General features: G+C 41.3%; 2 protein-coding genes across 2 annotated transcripts in view; both read left to right on the top strand.

Moving 5' to 3' along the window:
• The window catches only part of PPM1B (protein phosphatase, Mg2+/Mn2+ dependent 1B), a 65,526-nt gene extending 63,030 nt beyond the window's left edge, over positions 1–2,496 (top strand). Inside the window, exon 7 of the mRNA XM_071577373.1 lies at positions 666–2,496. Within this exon, the coding sequence (XP_071433474.1) occupies positions 666–695 (30 nt within the window). The 3' untranslated portion in view covers positions 696–2,496. The remainder of the gene's footprint in view (positions 1–665) is intronic.
• Positions 2,497–14,017: 11,521 nt separating this feature from the next.
• Positions 14,018–25,888, top strand: part of SLC3A1 (solute carrier family 3 member 1) — a 16,393-nt gene continuing 4,522 nt past the window's right edge. Inside the window, exons 1-8 of the mRNA XM_071577316.1 lie at positions 14,018–14,474; positions 15,616–15,795; positions 16,779–16,933; positions 18,043–18,168; positions 21,317–21,436; positions 22,927–23,051; positions 24,215–24,413; positions 25,174–25,320. Of these exons, the coding sequence (XP_071433417.1) occupies positions 14,048–14,474; positions 15,616–15,795; positions 16,779–16,933; positions 18,043–18,168; positions 21,317–21,436; positions 22,927–23,051; positions 24,215–24,413; positions 25,174–25,320 (1,479 nt within the window). The 5' untranslated portion in view covers positions 14,018–14,047. The remainder of the gene's footprint in view (positions 14,475–15,615; positions 15,796–16,778; positions 16,934–18,042; positions 18,169–21,316; positions 21,437–22,926; positions 23,052–24,214; positions 24,414–25,173; positions 25,321–25,888) is intronic.

The following is a 25,888-nucleotide window of genomic DNA, read 5'->3' as shown; positions in this document are numbered from 1 at the left end:
GTTTGGATCATTCATTGGGTAGCATTTCTCAGGTTCAAGTTCAAAATCAGCCATATAAATGAATAAGGTATTTGATTAAAGTTTGCCTTCTACCAAGTAATCTTTTCCTTCTCTTTTGGGGTGCAGCACATATGTACATTTGTAGTGGTGGTAACTCATCTGTTAATAAGTGAAATCTGGAATTCTTGTGTCCATGGTCAGTTCATAATATATAACATTTGCACACAAATCATATAGTTGTTCAAAATAGGTACAAATTTCACTACCTTCATGAAAATGAGGCTGTGGGAATTTCTTGCAGACCAGAAACACCTGAAGAGCTGAGCTCCTTAGTATTTTGTGGATTTTTTTTGTTTTGTTTTGTAGTCCACAGATGTGTTGTGTATTGATAATTGTGATTTAGTACAGTTGTAGATAAATCTTGGGGTTTAAGTCTTTCTGCTTTAGTAGCTTTACTGGATTCATGTTTTATAAAAGTAAATTCCCTCATGATGTTGACCAACAGCAAATATTTGTGTGCGGAAGTGGGCAGGTATGGAAAACAAGGAAACTGTTGTCTGTCTTAACACTAATATTCTTAATCATGCTGCTGAAATCCAAAGTGCAACAAAATGTTTTCATTTGTGTTGGTGAGTAGTAATATTTCTCCTCTTCTTTTCCTGTAGGGTGCTGGAGATCTAGAAGATCCGTGGTAGCCTTACAAATCTGCTAAAATGCTTTTGATTCTGAAAGGGGGAAAAACTTTTAAATCTGATTTCTTCAATTCAAGGGAAAAATTCTGGTGGATTTCCAACATTTTGTGAAATGGGCAGAAAGATATTAGAATTTTCCATCACTTGTTCATTTTTGTGTTTTCTGATATTGCCACTCTTAGCATTGCCTGTACTACAGTATTTTTACCAGCCTCAGGCATACTGATTACATCTGTAATGAACTTGGCCCTAAAAAGGAAGGAAGGAAGGAATGAGTCTCCCAGCAGATCGGTGTGTCCCTGAGGTGCATGGGATTGTGGGTGTACTCTGAAGAGACACTGTGGCTAAATGAACGTGCAACACACAAGCATGAGAGAGTGCGAGTAATTGTTTGAGACATTACTTATTTTGCTTTACCGAGTTGGAAGGCTTTGCAGCTCTGTGGCTTGGAAGTAATTTTAATTGGGCAATATGCTATCAGATGTGTATTTTATTTTGGTTTTGTTTTTTTTTTTAATTTTCCAATTTTACCTGTATTACCAGACCGTTAGGTTTCCCTGCGGTGTCCAAATTGTGATACATTGCCTACTGCTTGCTTGAAGATAAGTGTATTTGGCAATAATATATGAAGATTCTAGACATCTAAAACCAGTAAGAATTTTTCGCATGTGTACAACACACCCTTAAACTCTTGCTAGAGAAAATCTTTAAAAAAAACCAAACTGATGAATTTATAGTTAGTAGTGACTTGCTTTGACATCTCTCACAGCTGCAGGTTTTTTTAAAAATGCTGAAAATTTGCCTTTATTATAATGTAAATTGTGATTATTTTTTGTTCTATATGTGGTTTTCTATAGTTTTTTGATTTTTTTTCAGCTTAAGATACAGAAGTCTTGTGTAATATGGGTATAATTTTTAATTGTTTGCATTATTTTCAAATTATCACTTTGAGATTACTATAAATACACTTAAAATTATCTATTTTAAATTAAGAAAATATTAGAGATATTTTCATGGGTTCAATGACCTTTCATTTTATAAGCAATGGGCATGGTACAGAGTGGCTGTCATGTAAGGTACTTGAAGATTCTTAGTTTAATTCTATTTTTGCAATAACCTTGACTTTTTTTCTGACTTCTTTGAGTTGTGCATGTAATGAGTCCAGTAAATGCTGAAAATGGGGAAGAGTAAAGTATTTATCTAAAATAAAAGCTATTGGGGAGGGGAAACAATGAATGTATCCATCTGTACATGATTTACATGCTGTGGATGCCTTGTAAACATTTTCCTATTTGTTTAAACTGTGTTTCAGCGAGGATGTAATTGCCCTTGTGTGTAGTTTTAAGCTAATGACAGTCATCAACTGGTTTTGTGTGAAATGAAATTCATGGTATTTTTCTGTAACTTTATCCCCATGGTGAGTCTGTAAAAACCACACGCTCTTTCATACTGGTGCCGAAGGCCAGCTTTCCCAGTCATTTTGATTCACTGTGTATCTGATTTATTTTTTTTTTGTCTAGAGAGGATTATTGCCACAATATATTTTATTTATTCATTAGATTTTAGCCTTGTAAGTTAAAGTGTTTTAAATGATGATGTTAACAGGTATTTGTCCCTTTACTGGTTTTTTTGGGGTTGTTAAAAGATAGGGAATGAAGAATGCAAAATGGTTTATTGTTCAGACTGTCCGCTCTGGTCCAACCCTGTACTGATAGTACCTTCCCAGTATGATATTGTGATGTTTCATACAATACAGTGAACATAACCAACTTGTTATCTTCAATAAAGGATTGCTAAAACAGTGTGACATGTTTTCTATTTTCTTGACAAGAACTTACTAAGAAGATGCAAGTGTTCCATGTAAAAAGATAACCCAGTAGGATTTATGAGGTGACATCTCTTACTTAATGGATTTGTGTTTGTTCTGTAGCAAATGTGATTCTGTCACAGTAAGGCAGAAGTCTCAAAGTGGACTTTCTGTGGGAGTCAGAAAAGTGCAAAAAACATTTAGTGTTCCTAGGGCAAGGCTGTCCCAAGTTCAGCTGGAATGAGTCTTAGTCCAGCTACAGGAGAGCATTTGTTTAAAAGTTCAGATGAAATGTGCCTCTTTTGTCAACTCATTTCTTGAAGTTTCTTAGAAATCTAAGGTTAGACCTATAAAGTTTCACTGCTGTGCAGTGTTTAGGATAGAAATTTCTCTAATGTTAATACTCTCCTTTTAGAAGTGTAGTGATTTTTTTTAACTAATTAATGAAATTGTTTAGCTGAGTGGAAGAGGAGAACTAAATCGTCTGTGATATTGATCCTGCAGGGTAGTAACCTGCCTGAACAGTGTTACTGTAGAATTGATGTCTTTATGAGCAACCTGTAGATTTTTGTGTCCATAAACCTATCATTACTTCAAGCTTTTTTTGTTGGATCTGCTTGTGCAGCATAATCCTTGCATGCTTTCCTCATGAACTGCAATTTTTATGCCTTGTTCCACTCTAGGGAGTTCTTGTACTCCATAGGCACCAGTCCTTTGAACACTTATTTGTGTAAATTTTTTACACTATGTGGATTGTCTCCCTGCAGTAAAAGGGTTTATGCTTTCATTGCATACAAGTGAAACATGGACACAGATTTTTCAAAGAGAAGGACCATGGCTTGCACAGCTAATGTCAATCAAGACAGCCTTTTCCCCCTCTAAATTAGCACTTGTTGCCATTCATGCGTACACCTGGTTATGAATTCTAATCATGTTTTTAGTTTAATCAAAATACTGTGCAGATTTCAGCAGCCTAGGAAAAAGAAAAACTATGCTTGTTGACTTTCTGTTCTTAGTGTGAGAAGTTTGAACGTTTGATAAGATTTGTTCAGGTATATAACTTGTCAGTTTCAGCATTTGTTTTAAAATTACATTGTCTTAATTATTTCACTACCACCACCACCCCTCCAAAATAACATAAAGATACTTCTGTAAACACTGAGATTGGAAAGGTATCTCTTCCACCTTGGGTCTTTCTGCTGTGTCAAATTCAGCTTGATTTCATTTTTATGACTTCTCCTGTAACAGAAACAAAGTAGTACATGTCAGTTCTCAAAATTGCTCTCTGCTAATCTTGAGCAAAATAAAGATCTGTTTTAACTGCTCCTCATTAACACGTTAAATGGAACAGGGAATAATGAAATAGATGCAAATATAAGTGGTGTCACTCTGACCTTCTCAGGAGTCTCCTGTGAAAGGTAGTTAACTACTCAGAGTCTGCTCTTAATAGACTGGATCTTCACATGGTTATTTGAGCCTGCATGCAAAGCTTTCCAGGACTTGGCCAAAATATCCATACTTTCATGGCCCTTATGTGAATCTGATGCTGATGTGACTGTTTGGGTGGAGTTAAAATACACCCACAAACCAAAACACAGAAGTAACAACACAAAAACAAGACCTCAAAACCCAACACACTGTACCCTTGAAATTGTTGTCAGTCCTTCTAACACATCGCAGGGTAGCTATTAGTGGGTAGGTAGCTTCTTGGTATCATGTCTGAAGTGGAGTTCAGTCAGCAGCTTCATCTCTGACCTTTCATACCCTGTCAGCCATAATCACTGGCTTAAATCTTAAAAAGTAAAATTAGCCCCAGAAAACCAGGTAAGGTTTCTTTGGCACTTGAAAATTTCATAATGGAAATCAAAAGCAGTAGGAACTTGAGATTAGTTTACAGCACTGAACCAAACTGTAGTGGGCAATTTTTACCTCTGGAAGGTAAAGCAAAAAGCGGTGTGCCTAACATTAGGTATCAGGTCTATCCTGACAAGAACTAAAAAAACTACAGCACTAAGCACTTTTTCATCTATCAACTAATTTGGGGTTTGTTGGACTAAAAAGAAAGTTTTAGATCTAAGGGTTATCTACTGAAGGCATGTTGGTTTTGCTTCTTTATAGTTCTTTTTTAGCTCTAAAATGAAAATTAAATCAGGGGGAGGTAGCTGCACTGATACAGGTAAGCAACTGCATGAGATGCTCCCAGAGATAAAAGCAGTTTGACAAAACAGAAGAAAGCACCCAAAGTAACTGAATTTGTGCAATATAATCCAGGTAAGTATGCAATTTATGCAGTTGAAGTTCCACCTGGGATCTCCTGTATCTTTGTCGCCTGTTTCTGTGTGCCAGTCTGAACTTGTACTGCTTGTGTTTATTTGGACGTTTACCATACAGACCTGACTTAGCTGTGCTTGGCTTGTACCATCTCATATTCCTATCTGGCTTCCTCTCTGTTGATCAAAAGATGAGCAAATTTTGCATATTAGCATGACTAGGCCTCCTGTTTTTGTTCAGCTCACTGCTTGGGATCGCCACCTCTTGTTTCCATCATACACCCTGTTAGGCGCTTAATCAGTGCTGGTGTGGTTGGCTCTTTGTACATCTGAAACGTCATGTTCCACCCTTATTTTAGCTTCTTCAGAAGTTGTAAAGCTCTCCTTTGCTGCGTGTGATGCCTGGATTTAAAAGCTGACTGGGATTATTGAGATCTTCCCTCTCTGTTGAGGAGTGTTTCCTGCTTGTGCCCTTGGCTGTCCTGCTATGTTTATGTGTAGTTTGACAGGGAATTTCCAACTGAAACTGTCTTTGCTGTGCTGATGCTGTGATTAGTGACTGTGAATTAACATCAGCTAATGATTGCTTCAGCACCTGCTTTTGGAACTTAACAAAGACTGATAAGGGTTCAGGTCCTGGAAGTGGGCTGATAGGAGAGAAAATAATGGATCTTCTCCATCAGTTTGGTAATCCTTGTCTGGAAGCAGCTGCCTTCCCAGTAAAGGAAGAAAAATACTCTTGTAGGAAGATGCCTTCTGAAAACTTGTGGCAACTAATTGAAACAGTCTTGTAAATAATTCTTCCTGTTGTATCAAGTCCCATTTCAGAAATTACTTTTACCTTTGTTTTCTCCTTTCTTGGACTTTTGGGAATTTAAGGTGAGTTGTGGGAGAGTCGAGTCTATGGTATAATGTAGTATTTTATGTTGTAAGGACACTGCCATTGACCTTTAAAAAGATGGAAAGAATTAAATTCATGACTTCCCTGATGATGGTTCTGGAAGTTTGTCAGATCTTTAAACAGAAATACTGCTTTTATCACTTAGAAATAGCTGGAAAACTTAAGTGAAAGAAATTGGACAAAAATACATGAATGACAATTCTGTCTTATGAGATAAAACACGTCTTTCAGAAGTTAATATCCAGAACTTAGAAAGCATACCCAAAAATGTTTGTTATATTGCTTTTTTTCCTTGAAAAATCTGAATGTCCTTTTTAAAAATGAGCTAAAAGATAAACTGATGAAAACACACCTCTCTACACCTCTATCTTTGGGCATGAACATTAAACATACTTTAGTAAATATCCTACATTTAGCAGTTAGCTGGAAACGTTGAAGTAAATGCATTTCAACTATGAATTAAAATACAAGTTCAAGTCCGATTGCATTAATGAAAATTTATTTCCCATTATTTTTATAAGGAAACTTCCTAACACCATCCCTATCGAATTCATTCTGTGAATATTGGTTTGGTTTTGTTTGGCGGGTTACTCACATGCAAAGTGGTGGATGTCTGCTTAACCTTGGACAAAAATTTACAGTATGCAGTTTGTTGCTCTTGGGAGAAGCTGGATAATTCGCCTTTTTTTTTAATGCTTTATCCATGTTCATCAACACATCTAAGTTTAATTGTGCAGTAAGGATTTTGGCCTGACTGGGTAAAGTGGGTGTGTTTTTCTAGTATATTTAAAATAATAATCATAATATTTCACCTTTGGGACCAGAGAACGTATGAAATCAAATCAAAGTACTTTTCCTGGCTCCAATAAATCTGCATTTAATTTGGAAGGATATTGTCTTAGAAAATACTCTGCTAACACAGTGTGTGACATGTTTGGAAATGTGGTGCTTTACAAGAACTTCTCAGTCTCTGCTTTTGGTTAGTACTTTTTGGATTGTGATGACTGTGAAATTTCAAAATGGTGAAATGTATTTTACATTCATCTATTCATTCCTACTTGTCCCTACCTTAAAAAGCACATATAACAAGTTCTATGCTACTGCTTCAGAGATTAGTTATTGCATTTCACTTCCCACTCAATTTATTAAAGAGGAAAATACAGAGATCCAGGTGTGTAGTTGCAGCAACATTTTTATTACATGTGGTTACCATATTTCAAGTGTCATTTCTGTGAACTTAATTAAAAAAAAAGAAAAAAACAAACCCACCAAGTTATATCTTGTAGATGTAACTTCTCATATGATCTTAGTAGCCCTTATGCTTTGAACTGCATTAGATAAAAGCTTTTGGATTAAATGAAGGGAAAGGAGAAATAAATGTACAAAATGGGTATTGTGTGATCACTGACTTAAAGATGTTGTATCTCTCTCTTCCTATTCAGCCTTCAGTACTGAAATAATTGGAAGATCTGTCTTTGAAATGCCAACAGAACATCCACTCAGGATAGAAGCAGTTTGCACTGTCCCAGTATACCTGGTGGTGCAGACTTCCAGACAGCATAACAGAGCTAACAGCATGAGAACTATGGGAGACTGTCTCATTAGATATATAGATATATATTAAAATAATGAAGCAGACATGCTTTCATTATCCTTGGGGTGGAGGGGGAATAGGTATGTGTGATAATTATCACTCCACTCTATGAGAGACAGGAAGGGAGAAGGGGACTTAGGTGGCACTATGTGAATGTTTGCAGGATGTGGGATCACGTTTGTTCACCAATATAAACAAGCCAAGTGACAAAACTATTTTATGCAAACACGTAATGTGAGATCTGGCACCAAAGAGCCCACACAGTTCAGTGGATTCATCAAGTTCAAAATGGCAAGCGTGGTATTTGCTACTGGTGGTGCTTTCTTCACCTGTCACCAAGCAGCGCTTTCACCCAGATAAGCTGGATCCTTGAATGCCAGGCAATTCCAAAGCAAAACTTGGTTTAGGCAGTGTTTAGTGCTTAGAATTAGTGCCTGAGCAGTTCTAATTTAGGGGAAGTAAGTATTGCCTTCAAATTTAGCGTCTCCATGTTCACATGAATATGAAATTTAAGTTCTGCTGCCTCTATCCACACTGAATGGGGTGTGTATCTTTGGAAATTACTTCTTACAGTTGTGGAATGTTTCCTTGATGCACAGGGCTAGTTTGTGCTGGCCAGTGCACCCCTGCCTTGAATACAGAACTTTGCATGTATGAGCTCTTGCTGCACAGCATGCTATGTCCATCCACCTGAATCAGAGAACTGTGGTTTTGTCAGTTTGGGGTTTTTTTTAATAGAATATGTACTTCCAATTCTTTGTTTTTATTCACAATCTTCACATTGATTTTTAGACACTCAATTACTGCACTGTTACGGTCTGATGTGGAACCCAAGCAGCCATTGTAAAAGCCTTGGGATGCAATTCAGTACTAGTGAGTGAAGTTTTCTGTACAAAGACTGGAGATTTTTGATAATGAACTGAGCTCTTTTGGCAGGAAGTGATTTCATGGGAACACAGCCTGAGTAGGCTTGATCATGAAATGCCTGTCACCAATTTGATATGCATGAAAAAGCAAATCATTTGCAGGAAGGCCTATCTAGATGCACTGAGAGAAAGAGGGGAAAGCAATAAATTCATATGGAGCACCATATGTAACTGTGATACTATTTATGTAATTCCTGCAGGTAAGGAGACTGCGAAAAGCACTGTGAAAAGCAGCAGAGCTTACATGGGATGGCACTAACTGTGCTCATACAGTGACAGCCCTGCAGAACACAGGATTCCTTGCCTGGCAGCCGCTTCCTGTGAATCCCTTCATGCTTACACGTGATGAAAGGCTTCATGCTCCACAGACCAAAACCTGCTCCTCAATTACTATTACATGAATGTAAATTTTTGTCAGAGAAGCCCCAACAAAGATAGTTGTAACTTGTGGAGTGCTGCCTTTTGATAACCCAAAGGATGAACATGGTGGTGATGCAGTGCAATGCCATTCTGGTTTTTTTATTTTTAAGCTTCTGCTTGGCTTCCTGTGGGGCTGCCTGGCTGTGCTGTCTTTATTGCAGATCCCCCATTTCAGGGGCGTTTCAGTAACACAAAGTCATTTTTGAGCTCATAGCCATCAAAACTTCAGCAACAGTCTGCCAGGGTTCAAGACCATGCAGTGTCAGTTTGCACAAGGGTAAAATCAAGGTCTAGGTCTCTTGCTGGGAAAGGTTTTAAGGAGTAGGTTGGAAAAGAAAATCCTTTGAAATTGTCATCCCCTAGGACAGAAATGTGACAGATGAATGCCCGAAAGGGAAGGATGCAGTTAGGCAGCTGGGCATCCTCCTGGAGAGGTAACAAAGCTGGAGTTAAGTAAGTTGTCCTCTGGGTGCATGGCAATAGTGTTTGACCCCCTGCAGGGGAGGGCATCCAAGAGGAGGCAGCACTGTTCTTGCAGCTTGGTGCTGCTGTTCTTGCAGCTACGACAACACCAAGAATTAGTGGGAATTGGTAATGGGAGAAGCCAGCCATGCTGATCAGCCATGGGGGCAGGAGCCAGGTGCCTCCTTCCCCTGAAACCTACCCCTGACATGTCCTGTGGGCCAAGCAGTAGCTAATTACAGCATATATAATGATCTTAACTTCTTATTGCATAGTCCCTTAGTGGACTAGGAGCGCTAAAAAAGCAACAAAACCCCCACCAAACCATGTAACAGTGTCCTATACAATTACATTTTGCCACCCCCAGGACTTCAGGCTGATGCCAGAAGCTTCAGACATGCCCATGGATTCCCAGGGGAAAAGATAGTGTGTCAGAAACTTGTCCTTGGAGACCATGTCTTGACAGCTGCCCTCGGGTCAAGAGAGGGCTTTCTTAGTGCTGAGTGAAAGGCAGCTTTAAAGGTCAGATTATCCACCATGCTTGTGGGAGCCGCTGAGGGAAAGCCAACAACCATCCTGCCTGCCTTTTTACATAGGTGTAAAGCTGGCCCTGATTCTGGAAATAATGAGGTTATATTTAGCGGTAAAGTGCATTATGTCAGACCAGTTCCAGTGGCAACAAACGTTTTAATGAAAAAGCATTAAGCAGGAGAACTTTTTAACAAAAAACGTCTTCCTACACTTAGCACATTAGGGTGCATAATCACTCCTCTGCATGGTTTTCAGCATAATATATATGGTATTGAGTAATGGGCAAGCCACTTGGCATGTGTAGAGCCATCAAACAGTAGATGACTAAGTCAGTCAGTGCATCGAAATAATTATATATAAGAAATACTTGTGGAAATTAACCCCTCCATCTTAGAGAAATAACCATGGCAATCTGTGTGGAGATAGCAGCTATTACTGCCCACATACCGATTGGTTTTGTTTCCCTACCTAACCCTGAGGTAAACAGAGTAACTGGCAGAGAATACGAAGTGTTTTCTTTATTACTTAATGCTTTTCAGTGGATTCACTAACGCAGTTGCATTGGCTGGTTAGTCCCGCTAAACTATGGAATCGCTCAGGAGGGAACCATTTGAGAATTGCTTGAGAGCAAGCCAGAAGCATAATGCCTGCATACATAAAATGTATTTTAAAAGGAAAAAGTTAAAGCTCAGTGGGAGTTGTTGGTGATCTGCCTCTCTTAAGATGAAGTTTACGGGTTTCCTTTATCAAATAATTTTAAGGCAAGCAACTCCTCAGGATGAAGAGAAGAAAAAGAAAGGTCTGTAATAACAACAAAACACCTGTGTGGTTTTATTTTTAGTCTATGAGGAAAAACATATAGGAGACAATACCAGATTCTTGGGCTTGTTCTCCTGGGTCCTTGGTAGTTGATCATGCAGACCCATTTTACGCTCCTTGGCTGTATATTTCCTGCAGTTTTTCTGGAAGAATTTTTAGTATTCAAGGTCCAGATATCTATCCTAAGTGTACCTGTGTTCCGCTGGTACCTGCTTACGCTTCAGCTCTTCTTGTGTAGCAACGTGGAGTTGATCTGAAATACCAATGAAGTCTGGCTGTGAGCCCGGTCAGTCCGACCCTAAAAACTCTTATGTTCACCAAGACTGCCACTTGGTAGTTTCCAGGATGGTTTATGTCCTGTTCTAACCTTACAGTTGTTGTGTAGCTGCAGCTTTGCGTGTCCCGCAGCCGCCGGCGGTAGCGCACACGGATTCATCTATCTGTGGCCTCTGCCTCCTGCGTGCTGCATTTATCTACCACAGCAGTATAATCCTCCTCTTTTCAGCCAGGCACTTGGCAATTAAGACACGATCTGTCCTACTTAAGGTATAAATAAGCCTTTAATATTACTTGAGGATTACATTAGGACAAGAGGGGCTCTTTTGAAGGCACAGCTTTCTCACAGCGGGATTCACAGAGTAGGCATCGGCCCTTGTGCTCTTGCAAGATGTTTGAATAAGGGGAAAGGAATGGTTTCCAAATGCAGCACACGGAGAGCAGTGGCAGCTTCTGACTACTGAAACACTAAATTGGCCCTTATCAGTTATAAAAAGTATTCATGCAGAAGATAATCTCCCTTTAGATCAGGCAAACATGTGCATGCAGGCAATTGTCATCACAAAGTTTATTGGCTTAAAGGGAAGAGGTGAGAGAACAGCTGAAATACTCACTTGGAACCAGACTTTCAATAGTGTTCTGTGTAATGTTGATGTAGTACTTAGGTGAACTGTAGTTAGGTCCTGATCCTCTGCAGATTTCATGCATTACTCAGGATAAGCCATTCCTGGAATTTAAACTCTCTCCCCATCTTTGATTCCAGCAGTGTTGGTGGGTGTGAACCTCAACTGCCTTCTGCTCCCAGCAGTGAAATGATAGGACTGTGTGATTATGGGACTTTCTCTGAGGGACAGACGAGAACGTAATAAAACAAAAGTGGGACATGAAGGTTGTGATTTCACTGGAGGGCTGCTCAGCTGACTGGTTGTACTTTGTGTCCTGGTCCTCTCCCTGCCTGCTGCCCTCCTCCTCCTCCCTCTGCTTGTCTGGCTGAAGGATCGGTGTGGTGTCATGGGGATAGAACTTCCTGAAGAATTAATTTTTTCTTTTCAGCCAAATCTGTTTCCCGGTCTGGTCTGGCTCCCTGTGCATCTGCCTAAATACTTCACCTGGCATGAGCTGGGGGCAATGCAAGGCAAGAGCAAGCAGTTAGGGATAAGAGTTGATTAAATTAGCATCAAATGTTGGTAACTTAGACACAAAACTAACTCCAGTCACTGTAATGTAGCATTGCCTATTGAGCAGCTATTTGTTGTGCTGAGTTACATGTCTGTGTCCCAGTGACATGCCAGAAATGCTTTCTGGGACTTGCAGAAGTGCTGATTTGTGTCTCAACTTTGTAAATGCTCCGAGTTCTGCCCCTTCTGTCACTGTATGCCCATGCTGCAGAATGGTAAAACATTAGGATCCTCACTTGGCCTGCATTCTTCAGAAGAGGTGCTCACCGTGGCTTGTGGTGAGTTTTGCATGATGCAGTTGTGATGTGGTGCCAAGCAAACCGGGAGCACAGTGGGGTGCTGAGAGTCTGTTCCCAGGGCTCTGACACCAAGCCCTCTCTGCTCCTGACCAGCTTGAGTGGAGTCTCACTGGCTTGGCTGACCCATCTGTCTGTGACAGGCAGCTGCATTTCGGTCATCCTTTGCTCTTGCCTCTGACGTGTTTACATGTTTATCCTTTTGGTTGTGCAGGAAGCTGTGGGCATGTTTAAACCTCTGAGTCTGGGTGGGAAAAAACCAAGGTGGGGAGTACTAGGTCTTGAGGTGTATGTGATGCCAGCTAAAAAAAATTCTGTGTTTACGCATTTCCTGTTTTAATTGAAAGTTAAATCATTGAAATGAAAGAATTGAAATGTGGAGGGGAGTGGTTGGTGTTGTACTGAATACGAGTTTATGTCCTCAGCATACCATGTCTGCCTGGAAACTTTTACAGCTTAGTGATACGATGATGCTGAGGCTGTAGAATCATCACATTGGAGTGAGACTGTTTCAAATAACTTCCTACTTCTGAATTTCCTGGCAATACTGAATTACAGGCACTGAAACTACTGCCATTTCTTCAGATGCTCTGGCACCTGCCTGACGCTGTAGAGGCTGAGGTTGCTGCCACACACTGCTGTGAGGAAGGGGAAGAAAAGGATTAAATTGGTCAGCACAAAATACGTCTTAGCTCAGCTACTGAACAGATAACGTGTTTGAGTAATTTGATTATTGCATGCTGGACTTTTTACAGTCCTTAGTTATAAACTTCCTTCATGCTTTGAGGCCAACATAATAAACACTTTTTTTGAGGCAGACCCCAACTTTTTCTCCACTGCAGTTGCCCATGAGAGTTTCCCTGGGACCCTGACCCTATCCATGATCACGGGCAGGTGTTTACTTCACAGCAGAGAAGACAGCCCTTTGGTAAATAAGGATTGCTTTGTGTGTCCTTTGGTGTGCCTGGCACTGGCTAGAGGGGATGTCTTGGTGGATGGAGGCTCTCTGGCTTCAGGGCAGCTGGGGCTTAGGGCACACACGTGTGTACATGTGTGCATCCTTTGCAGACTTTGGGCAATGCATTTTCCTGCCTAGAGTAGTAGAAAGGCGGGAAAGGGAGAAGCGAAACATTCCTTTCTTTTTTTTTTTTCTTTTTTTAAACGGGGGGAATGGATTTTAGTAATGGGCAGTGGGTTTTTCTCTACAGTTTCGCTTGTGCCTGTGCAGAGCTGTCCTGTCCTGACCCAGGGGTAGCTCTGCGTGTAGCAATCCCTCTCACGCTGTGAATCCCAGGATTGGTATGTGCCTTAGCAGTTCTTAGTGCTTAAGGGTTGTGGATGGGCTGGGTTGGGTTAGTTTGGGGGGATTGTTTTTCTAAGCTGAGAAAAAGAAGCACAACTAACCCTTGTATCTTTTCTTTGTAGCTTGTATTGTTGCTTTTGGCCCAGTAGTTGTCAACACCTCATTTGATTGCTGCCTGAGCTTAAATGACCCATATTCAGACTGCCTTAGGCAGGGGATACTGTGCCTGTCTGGTAAAGCTCCGTATTTACTACATCTTTTACTGGTAAATCCCGAATTTCCCCCCTCTGTCAAAAGGTAAGAAATTTGGTGTACTGGAGAACAATTGTAAACATAACTGTGCTCAGCTGGTATGCACAGTAGCATTTGGTTATCTTGCTGAAGGTGCAGATTCTGGGGAAAATTGGGAGCACTTTGCCCTTTTTGTCCCTTTTGAACTTTGGCCAGTTGGTCAGGATTGATTATCAACCCAGATGCTAATTGCAATGCTTCTCATTTCGCTGAACAAAGGTGTGGTAGACAGCGGTTCCTTGCTGTGACCTGAGCCTCCAGGACAAGAGCCGTGAAATTAAATGGTTGGGGAGGAAGCGAAGAGCTTACCTATGGAGCTGAGTGAGAAGGGAGGTGTGGAGAACAACGGATTTGTTCAAAATGAGGCTTTTGATGACAAGGAAGCAGATGCCAGTAGCCAAGAAGAAATGCCAAAACCGTGCAGTGTTGATGTGGACCCAGTGGCTGAGGAAGAGACAGTGTTGAAGCCTTATGCTGGAATGCCGAAGGAAGTGTTGCTGAAGTTTTCCAGCCAAGCCCGGTACAGAGTCACCAGGGAGATTCTCTTCTGGCTCATAATCGCTGCTGCCATTGCGCTTGTGTGTGCTACGATTGCCATTATTGCTCTCTCTCCGAAGTGCCTTGACTGGTGGCAAGCTAGTCCTATTTATCAGATCTATCCTCGTTCCTTCAGGGACAGCAACATGGATGGGAACGGAGATCTGAAAGGTGGGTCAATTTTCATTCTTGGTGTATGTATCAGTAGTCTCTGTGTGTGTATACAAAAAACATAAGCAATAAAAAAGTACAGCCCAATAGACAAAGCCACACGAATGGAGAGGGGAAAGAAAAGTACTCTGACAACATTAATGGCAACTCACGTTGCCATGTATAAATCCAGGAGCTGCTTGCTCAAGTTGTTAAGCCTAAGCCTGGAGTTAGAATGGATGTTCTAATGGAGAGATGGGGCTGAGAGCAAGCAGCGGCACAGCTGCCATCAGAGTGCAATATCTCCACAAAACTAAGGTCAGTTAGGAGGATGGGTGGTGCGGAGCACTTGGTGGTTTGTTGGCTGCTTCTCCTACAGAAAACTAAAACTGGCAAAAGAGGAGAGAAAGATGTGTTACTTCCTGTTTTGTTCCCGGTCTAGGTGTTTTTCAGCTCTTAAGAATGCATGGACAATGCCACTTAGCTGAGACTGCCTTGTAGAAAGAGAAGGCTCAACACCAAATGGATAATACATTTCTAAACAAGAAGCACTAGCTACACTATGCTCTACTGGCAAGTGAAGAGCAGAAACTGTTTCTATAGGTGCACGCCATTAGTAACATGTCAGGAAGGTTAAAAGATTTGGGTTTAAAAATACTAGGGGAGGCTGCAGTGAGGTGTCCTTACAGAAGACAACAGAAAAACCCCTTAAGAGACTTTTTCTAAGTCAGGAAAAAATGGATTTTTGCATTAAAATTGTGCTTCCCTTTGGGTGGTCTGAGGATTAACTGATGTTCTTCGAATTGGAAAAGCAATGCTTTTGCTGCTTTTTAACAAAATATAGGATCTCGTTTTCAGAAGTGCTTGTTAAATTTATGAAATTGTAAATGTTTTATAATACAAAATATAAATTTGGTTTGATCTAACTTTTTTAATTCCTGCCTTATTTTTCATGTATAAATTGGCTTTGAATGGTTTCTGTTCTGTGATCTCATCCTGTCCCTGAAGAACTGTCAAGGTTGTCCTGGTACCTGAGATCAGTGAAAACAGGGGATGGATTTGTATTGAAGGGACCTGTGTGCCATCTTTGAGAGCCTATGGCGAACTTAAACAAAAATGTTTGTCTTTTCTAAAGAGGTTACGTCCTTTTCTTTTTGAATAGGTATCCAAGAAAAACTGGACCATATTACGTATTTGAATATAAAAAACATCTGGATCACCTCTTTCTTTAAGTCCCCTTTAAAAGACCTTGGATATGGAGCTGAAGACTTCTATGCCATTGACCCCATTTTCGGATCAATGAGGGATTTTGAGAGTCTGATTGCAGCCATACATGACAGAGGTAAGCTGCACCTCTTGGGCAAGCTAAGTATTAAAAAGGTGTACCTTACAGTGCAAGGATATAACCTGAGGCTTGAGTTCGTGCACCTGGAAATTCCCCCCAGGGTGGCATTGAGCAGAACCAGATGGAGCTCCCAGGGAAGGGTACGAGTGAGCTCCACAGCAATATGAGCTCTGTGGTTGCTGTTCCCTGCCTTTTGGTGCCGGGGGAGTGCTGGGGGCAGGACTGAGGGCATGGGGAGCTGCGGCAGCAGTGATGGGTGGCTGCGTGTCCGCCGCAAGGCATGGTCCTCTCCGAGGTGTTTGTGGGTGGTGGGCTGGCAGTACCATCTGTGCTCCCTCGTGTATGTGCTAAGGGCATTCCAGGTCTGGAGATCAAGGCTGAGGTGCAGTTGTTTCTGACTGAACATGCAGGAACATACACTTTTTACCTGTGATTGCATCCTTGGTTTGGCACATTTATGCCTTGGACAAAACGTTTGCTCGGGTGTTTCTTCTTACAGCCATTGTGCTGCATAGAAAATGGTTTGCCAGTCCAAAAACATTTGAGATTTCAGTAAAATGTGTAGCCTTCAGGAAAGGCGATGAAGAACGTGTGTTCACTGATGCTAGACTGGTGAAATGCCTTTCCCACCTGGGAGCTGCAGGACAGAGGCTGAAGTCAGAGTTAGTGGAATTGGTTCATAACAGCTGAAATCTGCTCTGATTTTTTTATTTCAGCCTTCTTTCTCTCCCAGGCAATGTGCTGGGGGCAACAGTACCAGCAAGATGGGTTCCACCTACTTGGAAACTAGTTAGTCTGACTGTTTTGGTAGTCTGGGACTTTGTGTTGTTCTTTGCCACACCTTTGGGATGGAAGAAGCCCAAACACCTCTGATACTGCATTATAAAAAAATATGAATTATGTCTTAACAGGCTAAAATTTAATGTTGTGGGTCAAGGGTTTTTTTAAAAGTTTTTTGTGTTTCTGTTTGGATTTTTAAGGGCTGAAAGTGATAATGGATTTAATACCAAACCACACAAGTGACAAACACCGATGGTTTCAGCTGAGTCGCAATCGGACTGGGAAGTACACAGACTACTACATCTGGCAGGACTGCAGGCAGGCTGCTGGCTCAGTCATTCCTCCAAATAACTGGGTAAACACAGGAAGGGACAGGTGCAAGTCCCCAGCTGGATGCAGGCTGCCACAGAGCCAAAGCTGCTGTAGCATGGCTGTCCCAGTGTGCACTGGGTTGTAAGTGACTGTTGACAGGTACAAACCGATGCTGGTACGTGAGCTAGAGCAGAGTAAGATTTAAACCAGATCAGGAGGGAAGTTCCTAACTTAAACAGAGTTTAAAAATAACTTCTGTGTTTTTACCTCAGTGTTAATCTTCATTCACTAAACAAACACAGACAATTGTTCACAAGTTGTTCACACATGCCCAAGGCTGTGTCTGCGTACTCTGCTCCAGAAACTTCGTGTGAAATCATAGTTGGTAGGGAAGGAAATAAAACAATGTTCTTGGCTTTTTTCCTTATTTTTTCTGGAAGGTGATCAGGCCAGAAAGTGTGTTGCCTATCCCAAACAGATTTATTTGAAATTTGAACTGATGGTTGCATGTTTAAGATCTTATCTATTCTACAAATTCGAGGTGGAATTAATACTAGTACCAGTTAGTATGCTAGTATTAATAGCTAATATTTATTAATAGATAATAATTAATAATAATTCAAAGTATACTAGAACTAATACCAGTGCCAGTTAGTATAATTTCTCTTTAGAGTCTTAGGAGTTATCCTAGCTATTGGAATCTTCTATTACAGAGATGATGATAAAATTAATATTTTTAACATGCTGACTGTTGTTGGTGCTTCAAAGGGATAATATCAGATTGCAGAAAGCTCTAAGTTAACTAAAGCTATTTTAGGTTTTAGGAAAAGCAGTTCCAAAATAAATGCTCCCACCCATGTTTTCCCACTCTATTCCAAATAATTCCCAATGAAGGTCTAATTGATTAAAAAACCCAAACCCCACAACACTGAACAAGAAATACATGTGGCAAAGCACAACTAAAGGGAGAGCAGCTAAGTAGGAAAAAGAAATGAAAAACATAAGTACCAAAATCTATTCACAATGTAGTCCAATGATTAGACATTTTGGGCTTTATTATATGGTTATAAGCCCCTCCATTTTAAAGTATGCATAGGAGTAAATGTTTGTTAAATTAGGAGTTCTTACTGTCTCCTCCTTGTATGTGGGCAGGTGAGTGTCCTTGGGAATTCCAGCTGGCAGTTTGATGATGTTAGAAAGCAATGCTATTTTCATCAGTTTGGGAAAGAACAGCCAGACTTAAATTTCCGCAACCCTGCTGTCCAGCAAGAAATCCATGTAAGTATCTCATCCATTGCTGCTGAGCTGACAGCAAAGCAGCTGTTTCTGCACTTGATTTCTCTGATCAGTTCTGCTAAACAGTTTGCAATCTAGTTGGAAGTAATTCAAGGATTGCAGCATATGCAAATGATTGAAACAAAAAGGTGTCTAGGAAAACATGAAGTTTATAACTCCCCCTAAAAATATGAATAAAATCGTCCTTGAGTGGTAGTACCGGCAGTGGGTGGTGTTGCAGTCCTCTGAATTTGAAGAAGGTGCAGCTGCTGCTTTTTCTTACTGACTTGACTCCCCTGCTCTCTCAAGAGCCTGGCAAGATCTTGGTGGTTTTTTGTAACAGGTTATTGTACTTTAAAAGGAGCTCCCTTTCCCTGTCTCTTCCCATTAAAGTCTGTCTTAAAGTTGCTTTGATGCTCCAGGAGTCTCCTACTTTTCAGCTTAACTTGTCCAAACTGTTAATTGTTAGCTCCCTATGAATCATACCTGTCCTTCAGCTGGAAGGGGATTTTTCCCACCCTCGTTTATGCTTATTTGGTTTTCAGGTCTTGTTAAGGCAGATAAAATGGGGTGAGATTTTTCGGTCTTCCCTGGAGACTGTCCATCCCTTTGTTCAGCCTCTGCTTAGTCCTCTCAGCACTTCCATCCTGAGGTTTTTCTCAAATGTGAATGGCCAGAATCTAACAAATGGACCAGAAGAGATGTCTGGGCAGCATCCTGTACAGTGGCATAGGTGCTTCTCCCTCCATGCCCTAAGATTTCTGTTACTTGCTTTGAAGTTGGTGCTAGTGCTCAACTAACCCAATGTGACTGGTGTCTGGAAGTTGTTGACTGTTCCAGTCTACAATCAAAAGCCAAGGATGAAGACATTTGGCATGCTTGGATGTTGTATCCAGGTCAACAATTAATGGAAATATTGACAAGGAAGGTAAAACTGCTCCTGCACTGAAGCCTGTGCAGAGCTGACATACTCAAGTGGGGAGGAGTTTTTAATCTCTGCTGATACAAGGAGCTGTTAATTAGCCATTCAAATGTGGGCACCTTGTTTTAGCAGAGACGTTTGCATTTTCAAGGAAGTGGAGGCAATGCTGATTTGAATTACAAGGAATGCCTGGGCTTGTGGATAAGGGGGAGATAGTGAGTTTCAATCTGTCTTCATGTCTGATGACTTCCCAGGGGAAAGAGACTGATGAGAGTGCTTTCACAGTGAGAGTGCTTTACTACAGGAAGGTGGTGGGGCTCAGATAGGATCTCCTATCTGTCTGCATCGTGCCTGCCAGAAGACAACGTGGAATTCATTAAAATATGGGGAAGTGGGTTTGAACATGGGGAGTCTGGCAATTGCTGCTCCTTTTTCTCTTCCTTAAATTTATACCCTATCAGGTAGTACAGCTACTTCAAGTGTCTTGATTTAAACCTTAAGTGTTTGCTGTTTTGTACTGTTGAATTTGGGTGCATTTCTTAGGCAGCAGTCACAGCTGCCCAGTCGCACTGGGATGGTCTCACTGGCTCTGTAGGGCCTTTCTCCTAATCACACAAGTACTGCATATACTTGAAGAAACAAATCAGTGCTGCTGGTCACACTTTTTAACTAAAGCAGAAAACAAGACTGCTTTTGAGACTGGTATTACCACAAGAACTCTGCTAGTAACCTCTCTGTGCCTTGATACTCCCCTTCATGCCACATCTTGCCATTTGCACTTTTTTTTTCCATAGCATCACAGTTACTTTTTAATGGTCTTGGCTAATTATTTTTGTTAAAATGGTACCTGATACATTACTGAAGCTGCAGTAGCACAGAGATGCTCCCTTTCCTATGCCAAAAGGTGACATGAAAACTACTAAGTTTGGCCTGGTGACACCAACCTTAAAAAATGCCTATGAATGTCATGTTGAAGAAGAACCTTTGTCTGGTATTTTAATTCAAAATCCTGTTCTGGAAGGTTAGAAGGACTTAGGAGGAAGCAAATGGACTTTTGCAGAGAAATAAAAGTCTTTGGTTTAGCTATGCAAAGGCTTGCAAGAACAGGGAAGCCAACCAGCCACCAGCCAGCAGGTGTAGCTTTTGTGTAAATAGATGTAGATTAATCGCAGTGAGAACTGTGTCAGTGCTTGAGGTTTGCAGTGCTGATACCTGGTATTGCTTTTGTGCGGAGCACAGGCATAGGTGTGGATATTTTTGGGTGGATTCACTATTGGACAGACACCATGTTGAGAGCTGCTGCTTTCAGAATGGTGCTATGAGAAAGTGCAGCTCAGTGAGGCAGAGTCTTTATTTGCCAAACAAAAATCTGTAAATCTTGAGTGTGGACTGGTTCTAGTTCAGCATATTCAGGCAAGTATACTTCATACATTTTAAAAAAGCCAATTCAATAGCTGTCTTTAAAAAAAAATATATAAAAAAGATTTTTTCCTCAGATTAAGACAATTACTGCCTCTAAAAGAACATTTGCAGAAATCACTTGTGAGACTGAACTTTAGACTTTTTTTGTTAAAATTAGAGCAATTAGAACTGTAGTAATATAATAGTTACTGAACTGGGATATAATTTTACTAATAGTGACTAACCTCTCCATTTGATAGTGAAATTACAAATCAATAGCAATTGTAATTGTTGGATAATGATTTTTGTGTTCCTGCAAATAAATAAGCCTGAAAATAAAATAAAATTCACAACAGTCAAATGAGAGAGAACAAATGTTTTAAGAACTCTATTGTGTAAAAGAAAATTGGTGGCACGAGGTCCGTGCAGAACAACATATTCCTGCATATTTGAATCAATGTGTTCTAATTGTGTGCAGCCATGACAAGTATTCACCAACAACAGTGCTTAGCATGAGCCCAGTTGTGTTGATGGATGAGATTGGAAATGGCTTTTGGCGAGTCATGTCCTGGCTTTGGTCTCCTGAATCACGGAAGTCACAAACTGGTCTTTTTCTTTTTTTTTGGTACTGGATGAAATACTAAGACATGCTTTATTTAGATCTTAGTTTGAGCTTAGATCAACATGATTCACTTTGACTTTTAGAAAAATTTGAAGTACAAAGTAAAAAAGAAGTTGTTAGTATTAATACTTCAGGTTTAGCTTTCTTTTTAACTGTTTTGAATGGGGTGGGCTCACTTGAACATCTCAATTTTTATCTTTCTCTAGGATATTATGAAGTTTTGGCTCAACAAAGGAATTGATGGATTTAGTTTCAGCACTGTTAAATTTCTCTTAGAAGCAACACATCTCCGAGATGAGCCTCAAGTGAACAAGTCTCAGAATGGAGTATGTATATGTTCTGTCTTTGCTTCTGTCCTGCATTTCCTACGGAGACAAGAGAGTGTTCTTACTCTTTTGGATCTTAACTGGGGCTGTAGGAAAACATGGCTGTAGCCATGTCCTTTGGAAGGTGGGTGGGCACTCAGCAGAAGGAGCGCTCATGAGAAAGAAGCCCGCTGGGCTGAGGCTGGAGGTCAGTGAGATACCTGCAAGCAGGAGTGCTGTGGGTGGAAGAATTCTCCATATATGCTTTGTATTTCTGTTCTGACACTGTTGCTTTGAATTTTCTCTTTAAAATAATCTGCTTTTTAATTCATATTCTAAAAAGACCAATCTTGTGATCTTAATAGTTGATTGGTTGTCTCTGGGGACCCCACTGCAGGAGGTGAGGTCAGAGCTCTTGCCTGCTTGGAATTCCACAGCAGTCACTAGCATTTATTTCTTCTACATTGCAAGTAAGAACTGGAGCAAAACTAAAAATCTCCATATTATTGAGGTGCTGGAGTGGGTCCGGAGAAGAGCAACAAGGCTGGTGAAGGGACTGGAGCACAAGTCCTGTGGGGAGAGGCTGAGGGAGCTGGGGTTGTTTAGTCTGGAGAAGAGGAGGCTCAGAGGTGACCTCAGCACTGTCTAGAACTACCTGAAGGGAAGTCCTAGCCAGGTGGGGGTTGGTCTCTTCTCCCAGGCACTCAGCAATAGGACAAGGGGGCACGGGCTCAAGCTCTGCCAGGGGAAATTTAAGATGGATATCAGGAAAAAATTTCTTTCCAGAGAGAGTAATCAGGCATTGGAATGGCCTGCCCAGAGAGGTGGTGGTTTCACCATCCCTGGAGGTTTTTAAACTGAGATTGGATGTGGCACTGAGTGCCATGATCTGGTAAATGGACTGGAGTTGGAGCAAGGGTTGGACTTGATGATCTCGGAGGTCTTTTCCAACCCAATCAGTTCTATGATTCTATGATATTGGCAGTTTGTTACAGTGAGGGGTGGCCAGAGGCACTCACTCAAAGGCATGAACACTGTTACTTAACACTGCTTTCTTTTGCTGTGGTACTGAACCTGGTGGTGTTCCTTGATAGTTTCAGCATTAGGACACTGTTCCCCTGTGGAAGTGGGGATCATATAGAACTTGTCAGCTCCCCAGGTATTGTTGATGTTGTGGTACCTATCAAAGAATTGTTCATCTTTCCAGCCTGTTGTGTGGCCACAGCACGTGCTGTGGTTGGTGCTGCAGATGAGCTCAGTTGGTTAGTGCTGAGGGTGGGTCTTGCCTCTTGAAGAACAGGATCCAAAATAAACAGCCTTCAGCTCTTACATCTTTACAGTTCCTCCAGTGCAGGTCAGGTCTGCGCTGTTAGCCTTGGTATGCTAAACTCATTTCAGTTAAAATTTATGTGGACTGGTGCACTGTCTCAGGAAAGGATGGAAGGAATTTGGAGAGTTCTGAAATCGAAAATATTGGTGAACTAATGGGAAGTACTCTATCCTTCTTTAAGGAGACTATCACAGCCTATTCCCAGCTCTACCATGACTACACGACCACACAAGTTGGTATGCACGATATCATCCGTAGCTTCCGTCAGACCATGAATCAGTTCAGCAGAGAACCTGGTCGATACAGGTAATCTTTGTTACAGCTGGTGAATTTTTCTCTAGTATTCATCACCCTCCTGCTAGCAGTAACATTTTTCTTGTTTTATTGTTGTATTTTTTTTAATAATGTAATATGCCACAAAAATGTGCAAATCCTCAAATGCAAGTAGTGGTGCATGGGCTGTACTATCTCTCCCCCAAGGTATGAGGAAAGGAGTTGGCCCTGTTAGCTCTGCTCAGTTTATGAACTGTACATGACTAAGCAGAATGGACAACCCTTCTGATCATCACCCTTGTGCCTGTTCTACTGTTTAGTTTTTATGGTGCAGTTCAAGTCAGACATACAGTCAGGGATTGTTAAAGTCACAGAATGTTGAGTTTGGAAAGGACCTCTGAAGGTACTCTGGTCCAAACCCCTGCTCATTAGAGCCACCCAGAGCCCAGGAGTTTGTCCAGACAGCTTTTGAACATCCCCGGGAATGGAGACTCTACAGCCTCCCTGGGAAACCTGTGCCAGGGCTTAGTCACCATTACATTTTCTGATGTTCATAGGGAAACACATTTCCCATGTTTCAATTTGTTCCTGTTGCCTCTGGTCTTGGCACTGGGCACCACTGGACAGAGCCTGGCTCTGTTGTCTTTGCACCCTCCCTTCATGAATTTACATACATTGATGAGATCCCTCTGAGACTTCTCTTCTCCAGGCTATGTCTCTCTGTAATGGGGAGCCAAAAACTGGACACTGTGCTCCAGGTGTGGCCTCACCAGTGCTAAGTAAAAGCAAAGAATCACCTCTCCTGACCTGGCAACACTCCTTCTAATGCAGCCCAGGATTCCCTAAGCCACCTGCAAGAGTACATTGATGGGTTAATCTGGGGGACTCCCAGGTCCTCTTCTGTGAAGGAAATTGCTGGAAGGGTCTGTGTGGAGGTGAATTCAGAAAGATAAGACTTCAGTCAGATACTTTAGCCTTGTATGGACTCTTGTAGGTTTTTTCACCAGCAATATCCAAGAAATATTTCTCCTTGACTCCTTGTCTGCTTTACAAAATACTGTTTCTCTGTGCTTGTCTTTTTGGTTGGGAGGAGGGAAGTGAACATAATTCTTAATTATGTCCAACCATTTCTACCTTTCTTCTGTTCTGTGCAACCAAAGATGAGCTGAAAAAGATGTTTGTGTACTTCTTTGTAGATTTATGGGTTCTGGCGATGATGAAAAGGAAGATATTGAAGCAACAATGATGTATTATGGAACAACTTTTATCCAAGAAGCAGATTTTCCCTTCAATTTCAACTTAATTAACATGAAAAATCTATCAGGCAACAGTATTTTTGAAGCTGTTGACTTGTGGATGAAAAACATGCCTGCAGGAAAATGGCCAAACTGGGCAGTAAGTTCTAGACCAACTTTTACAGGAGAGGCTTGTTCCTTTTATGGTGATGGAACATGCCCTGCAACACACACACATTGATTTCAGTGGGATCAGCAGCAGCCTGAGCCCGTGGCTGAGCTATTACCTGTTATCCATGTGAAAGCTCTCAGCTGCTGTGGCTGCAGTTGTTGGCACTGGCTGGCTCTCCTGCCCATCAATAAATGTTACACTCCCCATGCAAGGGTGACAAAAGGGAATTTATGATCATGCCTCTCCCTCAGTGTCTCCAGTGTAGGATGAGGCACTGGGTTAAAAGACCAGTCAGAATGGAGTTGGTATAATTATCTTTGACCATAAACTGACTCACTGCAATGGATTCTGCAACCCTTCTGGGGCCAGGGCAGAACAGAGCACACAGCTGAGGGCAGTGAACTTAAAACCTGCTCATCTTTGTTAGGAAGCATGTTCGGAATGTTCAAGGGATCCTTTCAAAACAGGCAGAGCAGTCTTCACACAGCAGAGGAAATGGCAGAAATCCGAGGGAACTGTAATTGTGGAGAATTGTTACTTCTCTCTCCATCACTTCTGCCTCCTGCTGCTGGCAGGGCGCCTGCATACTAAGTTATTTGGGACATAAGTTTGTAATGGCACTAAGATAAAGATAAAGCACCTCACAGCCACAGAGAGGGAAGAAAATAAATCCCCTTATTAAATTAGTTAATTTCACATATGCATGAAATTTTATAATGTATGTTTAACAGAATGATGTTTTCTTCAGGTTGGAAGCCCTAATGCTGCTCGAATTTCATCTCGGATTGGGAAGGACTATGTCAATGTTATGAACATGCTGCTTTTAACCCTCCCTGGTACTCCTGTAACTTACTATGGTGAAGAAATAGGCATGGAGAACATTGTTTCAGAAAACGTAAGTGAAGAGCTTGTGAACTCTGATCCTGTTGTTGTTTAGTTCCAAGTAACAGAACTTTCAAAACCCCAAGAACTTCTGTTTTGTTAACCAAACCCAGTCTTTTTCACTGCTTAGTCAGTTGTCCATGTTCCTCTTGGCAAAACCATTGGACCACATGTGGAAATGGCCAGGCCAGAGACCAGAACCAAGGCCGTGATGTGGGTCTGAACTGCTAGACTTCAATTATGGTTCCTAATTTCTGTCCTGCTTCAGATCAGTCTTGCATGGTTTGCAGCAGTGTTGCTTTTCTTCCCTTCAGAAGAAAAGACAGGACAGCAAGTGCCAACACCAGGCCTGGACTAGCGGTTAGTAGAGGTGTGTTACAGTCACACGAGGCAAGGGGAACCCAGTCACCATCTCCTTCCTCCCATGGAAGTACCCTAGTCGTTATGTCGAAGTCCATTAATGATTGCCTGGCTGCTAATTTGAAGGAAATCAGAGTTCATGAGAGACTGTAGGTACAGTCACCATCTCCTGCAGACCTTTTTGCTTTGACTACACAAACACATCCGCCCAAGCCACACCC

The sequence above is a fragment of the Pithys albifrons genome, chromosome 2 (genome assembly GCF_047495875.1).
Source record: "Pithys albifrons albifrons isolate INPA30051 chromosome 2, PitAlb_v1, whole genome shotgun sequence".
NCBI lineage: Eukaryota > Metazoa > Chordata > Aves > Passeriformes > Thamnophilidae > Pithys > Pithys albifrons.
Note: the sequence above shows the minus strand (reverse complement) of the source record. Positions and strands in the feature narration are given on the sequence as shown.